Source organism: Aptenodytes patagonicus, unplaced genomic scaffold (assembly GCF_965638725.1).
Source record: "Aptenodytes patagonicus unplaced genomic scaffold, bAptPat1.pri.cur scaffold_92, whole genome shotgun sequence".
NCBI lineage: Eukaryota > Metazoa > Chordata > Aves > Sphenisciformes > Spheniscidae > Aptenodytes > Aptenodytes patagonicus.
The window spans coordinates 6,018-19,472 of NW_027472039.1; the positions used below are offsets into that span (position 1 = coordinate 6,018).

The 13,455-nt window shown below is 58.8% G+C and overlaps 1 protein-coding gene and 1 long non-coding RNA gene across 2 annotated transcripts; both read right to left on the minus strand.

Annotated features, from left to right (window-relative positions):
- Positions 1 to 1,952: 1,952 nt before the first annotated feature.
- On the minus strand, positions 1,953 to 2,511 carry LOC143173511 (uncharacterized). The gene is made up of 2 exons (XR_012997577.1): positions 2,451 to 2,511; positions 1,953 to 2,161 (listed from the first exon to the last, which is right to left on the minus strand). It is a non-coding gene; the product is annotated as an uncharacterized LOC143173511 (long non-coding RNA).
- Positions 2,512 to 3,971: 1,460 nt separating this feature from the next.
- On the minus strand, positions 3,972 to 12,187 carry LOC143173515 (maestro heat-like repeat-containing protein family member 7). The gene is made up of 5 exons (XM_076363778.1): positions 12,116 to 12,187; positions 5,601 to 5,738; positions 4,990 to 5,166; positions 4,506 to 4,698; positions 3,972 to 3,982 (listed from the first exon to the last, which is right to left on the minus strand). The coding sequence occupies exons 1-5, from the start codon at positions 12,185 to 12,187 to the stop codon at positions 3,972 to 3,974; spliced, it is 591 nt and encodes a 196-aa protein (XP_076219893.1).
- Positions 12,188 to 13,455: the final 1,268 nt, after the last annotated feature.

The window sequence follows — 13,455 nt, forward strand, 5'->3', positions numbered from 1 at the left end:
ATCAACACTCCAGCCCAACTTGGTGTCGTCTGCAAACTTACTGAGGGTGCACTCAATCCCCTCGTCCAGATCATCAATAAAGATATTAAACAAGACCGGCCCCAGTACTGAGCCCTGGGGAACACCGCTCGTGACCGGCCGCCAACTGGATGTAACTCCATTCACCACAACTCTCTGGGCCCGGCCGTCCAGCCAGTTTTTGACCCAGCGCAGAGTCCACCTGTCTAAGCCGTGAGCCGCCAGCTTCTCTAGGAGAATGCTGTGGGAGACAGTGTCAAAGGCCTTGCTGAAGTCCAGGTAGACCACATCCACAGCCTTTCCCTCATCCACTAGGCGGGTCACCTGGTCATAGAAGGAGATCAGGTTGGTCAAGCAGGACCTGCCTCTCATGAATCCGTGCTGGCTAGGCCAGATCCCCTGGTTGTCCCGCTCATGCCTTGTGAGCGCCCTCAAGATGAGCCGCTCCATAATCTTCCCCGGCACCGAGGTCAGGCTGACAGGCCTGTAGTTCCCCGGATCCTCCTTCCGGCCCTTCTTGTGGATGGGCGTCACATTGGCAAGCCTCCAGTCTTCCGGGACCTCCCCCGTTAACCAGGACTGCTGATAAATGATGGAGAGCGGCTTGGCGAGCAACTCCGCCAGCTCCCTCAGCACTCTCGGGTGGATCCCATCCGGCCCCATAGACTTGTGAGCGTCCAGGTGGCATAGCAGGTCATTGACTGCTTCCTCCTGGATTACGGGGGGTTCATCCTGCTCGCCGTCCCCGTCTTCGAGCTCGGGGGGCCGAGTACCCTGAGTCCTGTCGTACATGAAAAAACCTGAGGAGAGAAGGGGAGCTCATGGACCATCTCCCCTGCCATTGGACACCAAGAGGAGACCTTTGAAATCCAGAACATCTGGTCCAGTGGAACCCAATGGTACCATGAGCTTAACTCCCAAAACATTGAGAACAAAAGGAGAACAGACTCGTTAAAACACCAACTCCTCCGACATTGTCTTGGAAGCAATGTAGTAGACATTGAAGATGTGGGTATGACATCGGCACGGAAGAGGGGGTGGAGAAAGGACTGTCGTGGTGTAACCCCGGCCGGTAACCGAGCACCACACGGCCGCTCGCTCACTCCCCCCGGCGGGATGGGGGGAGGGAATCGGAAGGGTAAGAGAGAGAAAACGCGCGAGATAAAAAGTTTAATAATTGACATGAACTAAAGTAATAATAATAATAATAATAATAATAATAATAATAATAATGAAAAGGAAGATGACAAAGAGAGAGACATAAAACCCAGGAAAGACAAGTGATGCAAATGAAAACCGTTGCTCACCACCAAGTGACCGATGCCCGGCCAGCGGCCCCCCCGCCAACCTCCCCCCCAGTTTTATTGCTGAGCGTGACGTCATATGGTGTGGAATATCCCTTGGGTCAGCCGGGGTCAGCTGTCCCGGCTGTGTCCCCTCCCAGCTTCTCGTGCACCCCCAGGCTGCTCGCTGGTGGGGCGGGGTGGGAAGCAGAAAGGGCCTTGACTCAGTGTAGGCACTGCTCAGCAGGGACGAAAACACCCCTGTGTTATCAACACCGTTTCCAGCACAAATCCAACCCAGAGCCCCGTAGCAGCTACTACGAGGGAAATTAACTCCATCCCAGCCCAAACCAGCCCAGCTCCCAGTACAAGAGAGGAGTTTGATGCCGGGACAAGTGACGACTCGCCAGCTTGGCAGAGCACGGGTGCCTTTTCGTGCCCTGGGATGTCTCAGGAGGGGCAGGTTGGGCTAAAGCTTCTCCCCTCCTCCCCTCCGGGCTTTGTGGTCTAGCGGGGCAGCTGGGGCTTGGCTGCAAGGACACCCTGGGTCCGGGTGTGCTGTCCTGCAGGCAGCGGCAGAGGCCAGGAAGGACGCTGTCTGCTCAGCACCCTCAGGGTGGTCCCCATGGGAAGGACACCATGGGACGGGGCTGCTTGTTCCAGCTTTATTTAAAAAGAAAATATTCAAATACGGCCATTTTTGAGAGGAGAACGTAATCTCTCAAAGGCTCGGCAGGGCCAGCAGCACAGCGATCGCAGGCTCCATCCTGATGTTGGCACATCTCTTGTCAGGATGAAGAGGGTCTGAACTGCCAGGGAGCTGACCGAGAGTTCCGTGTCCTTCCCCAAGGGCAGGAGGGCTGCAACGAAAGGAAGCGAAGCGGACGTGAACCCCCACTGCCTGCAGAGAACCCCAGGAGTCCCCTCCAGCCCATGCCAGCCCCACCCATCTCTTGCCCTGGCCAGGAGGAGCAGGTGGGACAAACAGACCAGCTGGAAGCTGCTGCTCAGGAATGCCCCATGTGCCCCTGACACGTTCCTCTGCCCCTGGAGCGTTGCCCTGGCGCGGGGCCAGGCAGGGCAGCACCCTGCCCCGGCTCTGTCCCCTGCCCCGCCAGCCCCGGCCAGCACAGCACCGCCCCTACTCACCGTTGCAGATATCCAAGAGCTTCTCCAAGCTTCGGTTCCTCAGGTGCCGTGCGGCAAGCCCTAGGCACAGAGCTCCTGTCAGACCTCCTGCTCCCCAGCACGCTCCCAGCAGCACGGCCCCCGGCCCTGCCAGACTGGCTGCACCCCCTCCTCCCCCTCAGCAGGGCGGACCCCAGGGAAGGACAGTACGCGGGGGCGGTGGGACTGAGCAAGGCTCCCAGCGAGCCCACCTGCGTGGCGGGCCCTGCACGGGGCAGCCGGGGCTCTGGCAGCCACAGGGCTGTCCCTTGCTGCCGGTGCAGTGGAGGGGACCGGGGCCAGGCTGCCAGAAGAGGGACCCCAGGGGCTGGGGCTCACCGATGAACCTGATGGCCGCCACTCGCAGGGTGGCCTGAGCGTTCTTCAGGTACGGCAGGCTCTGACACAGATATTCTTCCACCCTGCTCCTGTTGTGCAGTAGCTGGAGAGAGCACAAGGGCACGTGGCTCATACAGACCCTCCCCAGCCATCCGGACCAGTCCCTCCTACCAGTGCCCTCCCTTCCTCCCTCCCAGGCAGGAGCCCTGTGGGGCTGAGGTTCAGAGCGAGCCGCAGGCACAGGGGGCCTGGGGGTGCTGAGACCCCTCTGTCCCACTGCCAGGGCTTACATGTGCCAGGGTCTTGTTCAGCACCCTGGGGGCAGGGAGGGGAGAAGGGCCTGGAGAAGAGCCCTTGGGGGCTGCGTGCTTGAGGGCAAGGAAGGAGGATGCAGCTCCAGGCTCTGGGCTCCAGGCTGGAGCAGGGCAGGCGAGGCACAGCTGCACAGCCCTCCCCACGGGCACGTGGGGCCCGGCCGTGGGGCTTGGGGGTTGTCCTCACCAAGCACTCTCCAATCAGGTGTGTCTGACGCGTCTCGGCCAGGTAGCTGAGCTTCCTCCATCCCAGGAACTTTGCACAGGCGAGGAGGGTGTTCCCAGAGGCCTGCAGAGAAGCAGAGGCTGGGAGATGGCACCACAGCCCAGGGAAGCAGCCCTGGCATCCTCCTCCTCTTGGCCAGGCTCCGAGCTGTTCCCAGCCCCTTACGGGAAGAGGCAGCAGGGGACAGAGTCTGAACTGGGTTCAGTGCCCAGGGCAGGGACACGGGGCAGCCACCACCTCAGGTATCTCCTGCTGCCGGCCAACAGAACAGAGATCCTCAAGAGCTGCTGAGCTGCTGCCAGGGATGGGGGCAGGCCGAAGGGCAAAGGAGGTGTGGGCCCACAGCTGTAGGCAGCGAGGGCTGGAGCCCCAGAGACACTGGGGCAGGATGGAGCCAGCAGCACGTCCCAGGAGCATCCCCCAGCAGGACGCTTGGCTCCCCAGCCGGGGCTGCCCCAGCTCCTCCACACCCAGGCTCCGGGTGAGCAGAGCATTGATCCCGGGATGCAGGGCCAGTCCCCTTCTGGCTGCACCTCCCTTCCCACCATTCTCCCTGCCCCAGGCTGGGGAACAAGCTGGCTCTCCACCCCTTCTAAGTGCTGCACCCCTCTGCAGAGGCCAAGTTCACTGGCCCCCTGAAAGGGCATCGGGGTGAGCAGGGCTCTGTTTCTGCAGCGATCCTGCCCTCAGGGAGCTGGGACATGCCCTGGCCCAAACATTTGGGGGTCTCTGGGGCACAGCCCTGGGGGACAGGGATTGGGGCTCAAAGCCCTGGCCTCCCACACCTGCAGGGACAGCTGGGAAGCCCGTAGGGACTCGTGTGCTCGCTGGCCGTGGGGCTGCTGCTGAGCCCTGCTGGACCAGGCAGGGCAGGTCTGGGAAATGCCTGTGCCAGGTTCCCCGGCCCTGCTCGTGCTGGGTCTGCAGGGAGCCTTCCTCTGGGCTGTGCTGGAGGAGGGCTGAGTGGGGAGAGCGGGGCTGGGAGGGGACCCCCGCTCCCCATCCACCTCGGCAGCAGGCAGCAGGGGGGAAGGAGGAAGGCAGCGGTGGGCCCAGGGCAGGGAAGGAGGGGAGCAGTGGGACCCTGGGGTGACACACATTCCCAGACTCTGACGTCCAGCAGCCCTCGCCCCTTATGCCAGGCCAGCGTCGGCACACCCTTCCCGGCGTCTCCAGTGGGTCGCTGGTCACTCACCTTCGCCACGCTCTCGATCTGGTCGTTCATGTGGAGAAAGAGCGGGAGCAGGACCCTCTGCACTTTCTTCTTCATCTTTTTCACGTTTCTCCCCACCACAGTCTTCATCACGCCTTCGAAGAAGCTGATGGAGAGCTCCCGCACCTGGCTGGACACCTGGTGGTGAGGAGGACAGGGGGACTTCAGCAACAGCCGCTCCCTGCCCACAGTGAGCAAGGGCATCAGCGTGTCTGATGTGAGGGGGGCTGCTCTGGGGTCGGATCCTGAACACAGGGGCTGTGGGCCAGATCTGCAGCTGCGGCTGAAGAGCCCCAAAGCCCTGAAAGGCCATGCAAGAGGAGTGAGGAGGGGAACCCTGCCCAAGTGCTGCCCACAGGGCTGGGCTGAAGGGCAGCTGTCTTTGCAGGGTGCCCATCTGTAGGGCTGAGGCTCCCACAGCAGCCTTACATCATCAAAGAGGGGCAGGAGCTTCTCCGCCAGCTGCAGAGCGATGACGCTGGCCTCCTCCCTCTTCATGTGACCCATCATGTTCCTGAGCAGTACCAGGGCCTTCATCTTGACATCAGCGTTGGCATCCTGCAGGGTCTCCATGATGTCTGGCAGCAGGACCGGTATTTTTCTTGCCTGTACGAAACACACAGTTTCCTTATTGTGAAGCAGGGAACGAGCACCCTGGCAAAAACGCGCCAGCTGCTGAGCACCAGCCTCCTGCCCGGCTTCCCAGCAGGTGGCCCAGGAGTCACTGCAGCAGCCTCCTGGCAGGCAGTGGCCACTGATGGGGATGCGGGGAGAGCCTGAGGAAGGGAAGGGAGTGCAGGAGAGCAGTGTCCCCTGCTCAGCCACCCCCTGAAACCGACCGGCCTGAAGGGGGCAGGTGGATTGGCAAGCCTCTGTGCCTGGAGGGCTCCCCAGGCACCCACCAGGCCCCTCCATAGCAGGGAGGGTGATTGGAGCCCTCACCCCGCCTCCTGCCTCCCAGCCAAGGCCAAGCCACCACATTACCCCCTGCCCCAGGCCCCGGCTGCCAACATGGCTCCGCTTGACTACCCCCTGCTCACCGTCTCGGGTGTCTTTGAAAGCGTGATGAGGCCCCTCAGCACCAGCGAGAGCATCACCGGGCTTGGATGCCTCAGGTACCTCTGGGCTTTGTACAGGGCAGCAAACTCCTCTGTTCCAACGTCGGCGCAGAGCAGCAGCTAAAACAAAGACAGCAGTGAGAGACCAGCAGAGCCCGCAGGGCTCCCTCCACCGCGCTGGCACAAAGGGGGCACGACACGTGGGCGGTGGTAAGTGTCTCCTCTCCCCAGACTTGAAGCCCCCTCAGCCTGCGCAGAGGCCGTGCCTCTGCCCCAGGCCCAGCAACTGGCCTGACTCGGGCTTCTGCTCCTTTCTCTGCCCCTGCCCCGGGTTTCCAGGCTGCAGAGCAGGGCAGGGGGATGCAGGCAGGGGGATGCAGGCAGGGGGATGCAGGCAGGGGGGAAGCAGGGTGCTGCCCGGGCAGGGGCAGGCTTTGTGTTTTTTCACCGGGGCCAAAACAGCACAGGGCGGCCCCAAGTGTCTGGCACGGGGTCTGGCTGGTGCTGGGCAGGTCCCTGCTGACCCTCCGGGGCTGTGTCCATATGTACTGGAGGAGGTGGCCATTTGGAGGCAGACGGAAGGGGAGGGGGCCGTGCCTGTTTCCCTGGGGAGGCAGGCACAGCCCTGAAGGTCACTCACAGCCAAGGGATAGATGCAGGCGTCCTCCGCGGCACAGCTGAACACCTTGCGCAGCCGCTGGTCCTGGAGCACGCTGAGCAGCTCCGTCAAGACACTCCACAAAGCCCAAGGCACAGAGATCATCACCTCCCACATGGCCAGGGCAGCGCTGCAGACCCAGAGCGCTCGGTCAGCAGGAAGCAGAAGATGTTTACGCCTGCTCCTCTCCTCCAATCCCTGCTTGGGGATACAGTTGTCGATGGGACTCTTACAGTGTGTAGCGCGTACCAGATACTGTCAGAAGAGGAAGCCTGAAAGAAATAGTCTCTCTATGCTGCCTTAACATCTTTAATCAAGGCCCTCACCCACAGCCTGAGAGACGGAGAACTTGAGGAGTCATTCAGAAAAGTCTTCTCTAAACACGTGGATCTGACTGGGATCCAAACCTGCCCGACTGATGTGAACAGCTTCTAAGCTGCTCCTTATTTGTGCCTTTAGAGATTTCTCGAGGTTTCTAAGGTGGGCAGTGGAGACAATAGATATTTTTTGATGGTGTCTGCCGTCTCATTGCTTACAGAAGCTCTCATTCACTTCTGTCTTCATCAACCCTGGCTTGAGGTGCAACTCACCGCTTTAGAAAGTGAGAAGCTGTTGGAGATGGCAGGCCGTGAAAGGAGAAACCTAGTTGGCCTGGGGTGAAACTGGTGAGAATATAAAGGGAAAACGTGCCAGCCAAAAGCTCGGAAAGTAGAGCGTCAGGATAGAAGGGGAAAAGGGGGAGTAGAAGGTGCGGCTGAAAAATGAGGCGGGGACGCCTGGGGGTCCCAGTCCAGCAGCCCTGTGTACCTGCTCTGTGCAGCCTGCAGCAGGAGAAGGAACCTGTTGCCCTGACTGTACCGCCTGTGTTTGACTGGCTGCTGTAGTCAGGAAGACATGGAGCGCTCCCCGACATCAGCGAAGGGGCACCCTGGTGTGCTGGTTTTGGCTGGGATAGAGTTAATGTTCCTCAGAGTAGCTAGTACGGGGCTATGGATGTCTGGAGAGCCTCGGCGTCTCACACAGCACTACAGGCCTGTATGTGGCCATTAGCTGAGCGGCTGCCCTGAATTCGGTTAGGCTGCGTGGGGACGTGTGAGACAGCTATTGTTACAGACAAGGGACAGCCAGTAAATACAGCTAAGGGAGGGGAGAAAGAGAAAGCCTTCACTCTCCCTCGGGCACATGACTCCATTTGGTCAGCTGAACACCTCCTTAGGCGGCCCTGAAGAGCGTGAGGAGGGACAGGTGGTGATGTCCTACATGGGGGCATCTGCCGTCGTTTCAGCTGGCATCCTCACCAGGCTGCAGGGTGATGCCCCCAGGTGTTTCCCAATCTCTCAGTCCTGCTCCACTCTCGTGGACTACCTCTGGCACCTCCAGTGTCACCAGGTGTTTGTGTGTGAACTCCTGCTCTCCATCTCCACCAATGACCATGGGACCATAGAAAAGGAGTGCAGGTGCCTATTTTGAACAGACACCGTTGCGGAAGCAAGAGGAATCTCACCTGCTGTGGGTTTGTGGCAGGCATGGGAGGGAGCTGAGGTCCCTTCCAGCCCCAGGACTACACATCCAGGATGAGATGCCTCCATTGACTCAGGTGATTCCCCTCCCTCAGCAGGGGTAAAGGAGATCCCTCCCTGTCAGTGTCCAGGTGCCCTGCCTAATGACGGGACAAGGCAGGGTGATTGTCAGACCTCACGGTGTCTCTGAGAGGAGAAAGGACAGTGCTGGGAAGAAATGTCTCTGCAGAGGTGAGACAGGCCACATCGGTGATTACTTCAGTCTCTTTCCACATGGGATCCTGGAGAGCCCCAGGGACAGCTGGCGGGAGCGCAGCGTGGGGTGGGGGGCAGAGAAAGTGACGTCTTGGGCAGGTCCTGTCCTCCTGGGCTGAGACAGGCTCCTGGGATGGAGGGAGCTCAGGGTAAGCAGGCAGCACTGCAGAGAGACGGCTCTGCCAAGGAACAACTCCTCTGCAAAGCGTGGCAGGGCTCAGAGGAAAGGAGTAGGGCAGAGAGAGATTGAAAGCAGCCTGGAGTGGGAGGACAGAGGAGAGCTCAAAGGAAGAAATCGTTACAGCCCTTGACACGGTAAGTCTCTTGGTGCAGGGCAATGCAGCTGCGGTTCCTGGCAGGGTCTCCTACAGCTATCGTAGCCTACAGGATCCGTCGGGAGGACTCCCAGTCCAGGGGCTCATGTTAGACAAGCGTGAAGGGGTGAAGCCAGGGTGTGCACCCAGAGCTGCCCAGGGCATTTCAGAGGGGACTTTTCCAGAGGAAGATCAAGGCAGGGGATGCCTTAAAGGTGAAGAGCTTTCCGGAGTCTATGCTCTCAGTTTCCTGCTCTTTCAGGGAAAAGGCGCTGCTATGTTTGGAGAGGGAGACTGAGAGTCCTGAGCCGCTACACTGAGGGATCAGTGGGTGTGGTAGGAGCCAAGTAAACTGCTTTCATCCACTCCTCTACCTGCGGAGAGCACCAGCATCACCTTTGTTGCCCTCATCGGGGTTTGTCTGACCTGCTCCTTACTGCCTGCAAACGGGGAGAACCTCTAGAGAGTGCCTGAAACGGGGAGGTTTCTTCAGGTCAGAGCTGAGCCGACAGTAGTTGCTGATGGGGTCTGTGATCCCAGACAGGGGAAACATTGAGGGCAGAGGAACAGTTCGCGGCAGGGATAGCTCCAGGCAGCAGACACATGGGCAGAGAGCTCTACGCAGCTCCAACCAGAAATGTCACGGGAGGGAGAATTTGGAAAGCTGCCTGTCATCCCCTCCAATGCAGACGCCTTCCTCTGAGCCAGAGCCCTGGTCTCGTCTCCCACCCAGCAGAGCCTCTGCCCTCAAGGCTGCGTGGTCCAGGGCAGGAGTTGCCTCCTCTGCAGCCAGAGCTCTAGCACGGCAGAGGTGCATCTCTCCTGACACGTGGCCACTTGCCTCTGCAGAGCAAAGGGGCTGAGAGCGACTGCCCTGGGATTTTGCTAACTGGGAGGGGCTGCGCTCTGCTGGGTAAGGAGAAGGCTTTGCCGAGTGCCCGGCCACCTCTCCTCTCCTTGCTTCCCTTAGGAGGAGAGTCACAGAGTCTTTCTTTGTTTCTCCACCTGGTTGTGCTGCTCTTCTTCCTGCTCTTGGGGTCCCTGGCCAGAACAGTGGTGGTGTGGCGCAAGGGGTGGGGGTGTTGAGTGCCTGCTCTGACGCTGCCCTGGAGGGCGCTGCCCTGGAGGTGTTTCCATGGGACCAAGGTGCCCAAGCCCTCTCTTAATTGTCCAGGCTGGAGACACTGCAGTCCGTGGTTGGGCAATGAGACGCTGCTTCCCTTAGCAGACACCACCTTAAGGCACCTGACTATGCTGGACAGGGAGTCCTGCGAGGCTGTGAGCATCACTCCAGAAGGGCATCGCTCTCCTGTCGGACCTCTGTGATGTCTGAGAGCACCTGATCTGCCCATGCGAATCAGCATCCCTGTCCTGTCCTCTTCATCACACTCTGCATAGCTCTGCTGGCAAGGAGAGGTGGTTTTAAATCTCCACGTTGAACAGGACCCCTCTGCTCCCAGTACAGTCCGGTTTCTTCTTCAGAGCAACCTCTGTGTGTGGTCCTCCTCCAGCTGAGAGCGGTGCGAGCACAGGGCAGCTGGGCACCCGGCTGATGGACAGAGCAGCCCTCCTGGACGTGAGCACTGACGGAGGTTTACACTGAGAGCAAAGGGGCAACGGGGGGATTTCACCCTTTCCAAGAACATCTCCCAAGTGGGATGGGGGTGTCTGAAGTCTAAAACACAGGGTAACGAGGCACATTTGCTGCACGTCATCTCCCCCCCTCCTCTGTGGAAGAAAGCATCCTTCTGAGCTTTTCACCCTCCGCTCTGGCGCAGCCCAGGGAACTCCTCCCCGGGAACCCTCCCTCCAAATTATCTGGGCTGTTGCTACCTCCATGTGTCATTGCTGTAAAGCAGGGCTGACCCTTAAGGAGCCCACGGGTAGAGGGCACTGTTCTGTGCAGCGCCCTCAGCCAGCACAAACCAGAGCTGAAGCCTCGGAGCTGCAGAACAGTCCCCCAGGCAAGAAAAGCACACGGGTGTTTCACAATGAATGAATTAAGTTTTGCTCAGAGAAGCTTCTCTGAATTTTTCTGGTTTATCTCCTTTGGCAGTTTGAATGCCCAGAACCAGCAGATGTCCAACGGCAGCTCCACCACTGAGTTCCTCCTCCTGGCATTCACAGACACGCGGGAGCTGCAGCTCTTGACCTTCCGGCTCTTCCTGGGCATCTACCTGGCTGCCCTCCTGGGCAACGGCCTCATCATCACCGCCGTAGCCTGCGACCACCGCCTCCACACCCCCATGTACTTCTTCCTCCTCAGCCTCTCCCTCCTCGACCTGGGCTCCATCTCCACCACTCTGCCCAAAGCCATGGCCAATTCCCTCTGGGACACCAGGGCCATCTCCTACCAAGGGTGTGCTGCACAGGTCTTTCTGTTAGTCTTTTTTATCTCAGCTGAGTATTTTCTTCTCACTGTCATGGCCTACGACCGCTACGTTGCCATCTGCAAACCCCTGCACTACGGGACCCTGCTGGGCAGCAGAGCTTGTGCCCACATGGCAGCAGCTGCCTGGGGCAGTGGGTTTCTCTATGCTCTGCTGCACACGGCCAATACATTTTCACTCCCACTCTGCCGAGGCAATGCACTGGACCAGTTCTTCTGTGAAATCCCCCACATCCTCAAGCTCTCCTGCTCAGACTCCTACCTCAGGGAGGTTGGGCTTATTGTGGTTTGTGCCTGTTTATATCTGGGGTGTTTTGTTTTCCTTGTGGTGTCCTATGTGCAGATCTTCAGGGCCGTGCTGAGGATCCCCTCTGAGCAGGGACGGCACAAAGCCTTTTCCACGTGCCTCCCTCACCTGGCCGTGGTCTCCCTGTTTCTCAGCACTGCCATGTTTGCCTACCTGAAGCCCCCCTCCATCTCCTCCCCATCCCTGGACCTGGTGGTGTCGTTTCTGTACTCGGTGGTGCCTCCAGCAGTGAACCCCCTCATCTACAGCATGAGGAACAAGGAGATCAAGGATGCCCTGCGCAAACTCTGTGAACACGGACTACTGCAGCATCAATAAGGTGTCCATCATCCTCAGGAAAAGCTCGGATGCTCTTTTGCTCCTATGTGCCTTGTTTTTCTCTTGGTTTATTATTCTTCATGTATTCCTTCTACTTAAATAATAATATTCTTCCCCCTCTAGCAGTGTTTTCTGACCCAAAAGACCTCATGTACATATGGAGCCAGGCTCCCTGTGTCGGTAAAGACAATAAAGAATCCAGCAGAATATTATTTGTCTCTGCTCCCATCTCTTAGATCTCCTCTGGAGCTGGGGGTGCAGCCCCAGCACACAGGAGAGGTCAAGGAGCCATGAGCCCAGCTGCCACATGGAGGAGCAGCACTTGTGGACCTTGGGGCTGCCCCTCGCTGCCTCAGCGGACAGATCCTTTCTGCCACCTTCACATCGGGGCTGCTGCTTCCCTGGAGCCGTGGCCATGGACAACCGCAGGATCTGGTCTTATTAGAGCAGCCCTGCCAGTGCAGGGCCCTGTGGAGAGCACGGGCTGGGAACCTGGAGGCCATCAGCGCTCGCTGCCGGCAGCGGCCCAGGCTCTGGAGGTACAGCCCCTCGGTGTCTGGAGGGGGGAACGCAGGGACGTCGTCACCGGCTGGGGGACAAAGTGCCATCCTCTCCCCCCACTGGCAAGGGCGGACTCACAGTTGAGGATGGCGGCCCTCTTGCAGGGCCGGGCGCTGGCGGCAGCAGGAGGGAGAGGGGTGCAGATGTGGCGCCAGGCGGCCTCGCTGTCGCACACCTCCTGGAGGCAGCGGCAGGTCTGGCCCAGTCTCAGCAGGTCGGGCAGCATCGGGAAGGAGACAACGTGCATCCTTGAGTTTCATTAGGCAAAACATGACCCTGCAGAGGATCCTGGGCTCTTTGAGCAGGACCACAGCCAGAAGAAGCGATTATCCCCCTCTGCTCAGCACTTTTGACACCACACCCAGAATACTTGCCCAGGTTTAGACCCTGGGCAACGACAGTGAGACACTGGCAAAGAGGAGCCACTTCACCGGAGGGCCACTAAGATGGTAATCCTTCCATTACCCTTCAAGAGTTTGTGTGATTCCCCCAAGAATACCAGTATCTGCAACAACATCAACAACAACAAAGGCATTAATGTCCCTAAATATAAATACCGGCAGTGGAGCAGTGGGCAGCTGTGGCAGCCTCTTAGGGCAATGCCAATTAGATCAGTATTTGCAATATACAGCATGATACCCAATCCCAAAGTACAGATCTAAAGCGGTTCAGATGAAGGGCGGTCTTGCAAAAGACACCCTTTGTGTTCCCAGGTGGCATGGCCACTGCTGATTTCCCTCCCCAGGCTGGCAGAGGCTGGCTCCCCTTCTGAGGAGGGACTCCCTGCAAGGAAGCCACAGCCGTGGGTGTTGCTCACCTGGTTCTTACTGGCACTTCACTTGGCAGCCCTTCTGGGGTGTTTGATGCCTTCCTGTGACTACTCTTTCTGCACAGAAGATCATAAAAGGAGAATGATTTCATAAAAGAGGGTCATAAAGGCCCTGCTATGGACAAGAAAGCTCACCATGAGCGCTGGAGGGAGCCAGGAAGATAGTTGGTAAGCACCAGGCAGATCCAGGAAGCTCAAGGCCTCTTCTGAAGCGTAAGCGGCCTTGAGCAGCAGTGCTTGCCCGTGTGGAGGTCTGGGAGAGAGAGTCGGGGCTCATCAGTGAGAATCCAAGTGATGGCTGCTGGCTTTAGCAAATCCTCACAACCATGTCAGAGCCCAGAAAGGGAAGGCACTTGATGGCTGTTGGCAGAGGAGACGCAGAGAATGTTTGTCCCGGGAATATGGCAGGAAGGACCTTGCCCTCTTTTTCTCCTTCAGTCCCCACGCTGGGACGGAGCTCAGGAAACATCCGTGAGCCTGGAGGAAGCCCAGACCTCCTGGGATGAGGTTCTGTCAGTGCAGGGGAAGAGGGAAGGATTTGTGAGACACATGGGAGTGCAGGTGAGGGAGCGGTATATGTGTAGCAACAAGTGTGCTAAGGGTAGGAAGGAGACCTGAAATAGCATGGGTAAGTGTAGGGTGGGGGTCATCCTGAATTGAAGTAGGTTGATTTCTTATAAGTTGAG

Excerpts from the sequence above, each read along its gene's own strand:
- LOC143173515 (XM_076363778.1), bottom strand. The coding sequence starts at position 12,187 with ATGCACGTTGTCTCCTTCCCGATGCTGCCCGACCTGCTGAGACTGGGC. Across the intron at positions 5,739-12,115 it reads CCTGCCGCTGCCTCCAGGAG|CTGCTGCTCTGCGCCGACGT; the intron begins GTGTGCGACAGC and ends TCTTTGTTTTAG. Across the intron at positions 4,699-4,989 it reads TCCTGCCCCTCTTTGATGAT|GTGTCCAGCCAGGTGCGGGA; the intron begins GTAAGGCTGCTG and ends CCTCACCACCAG.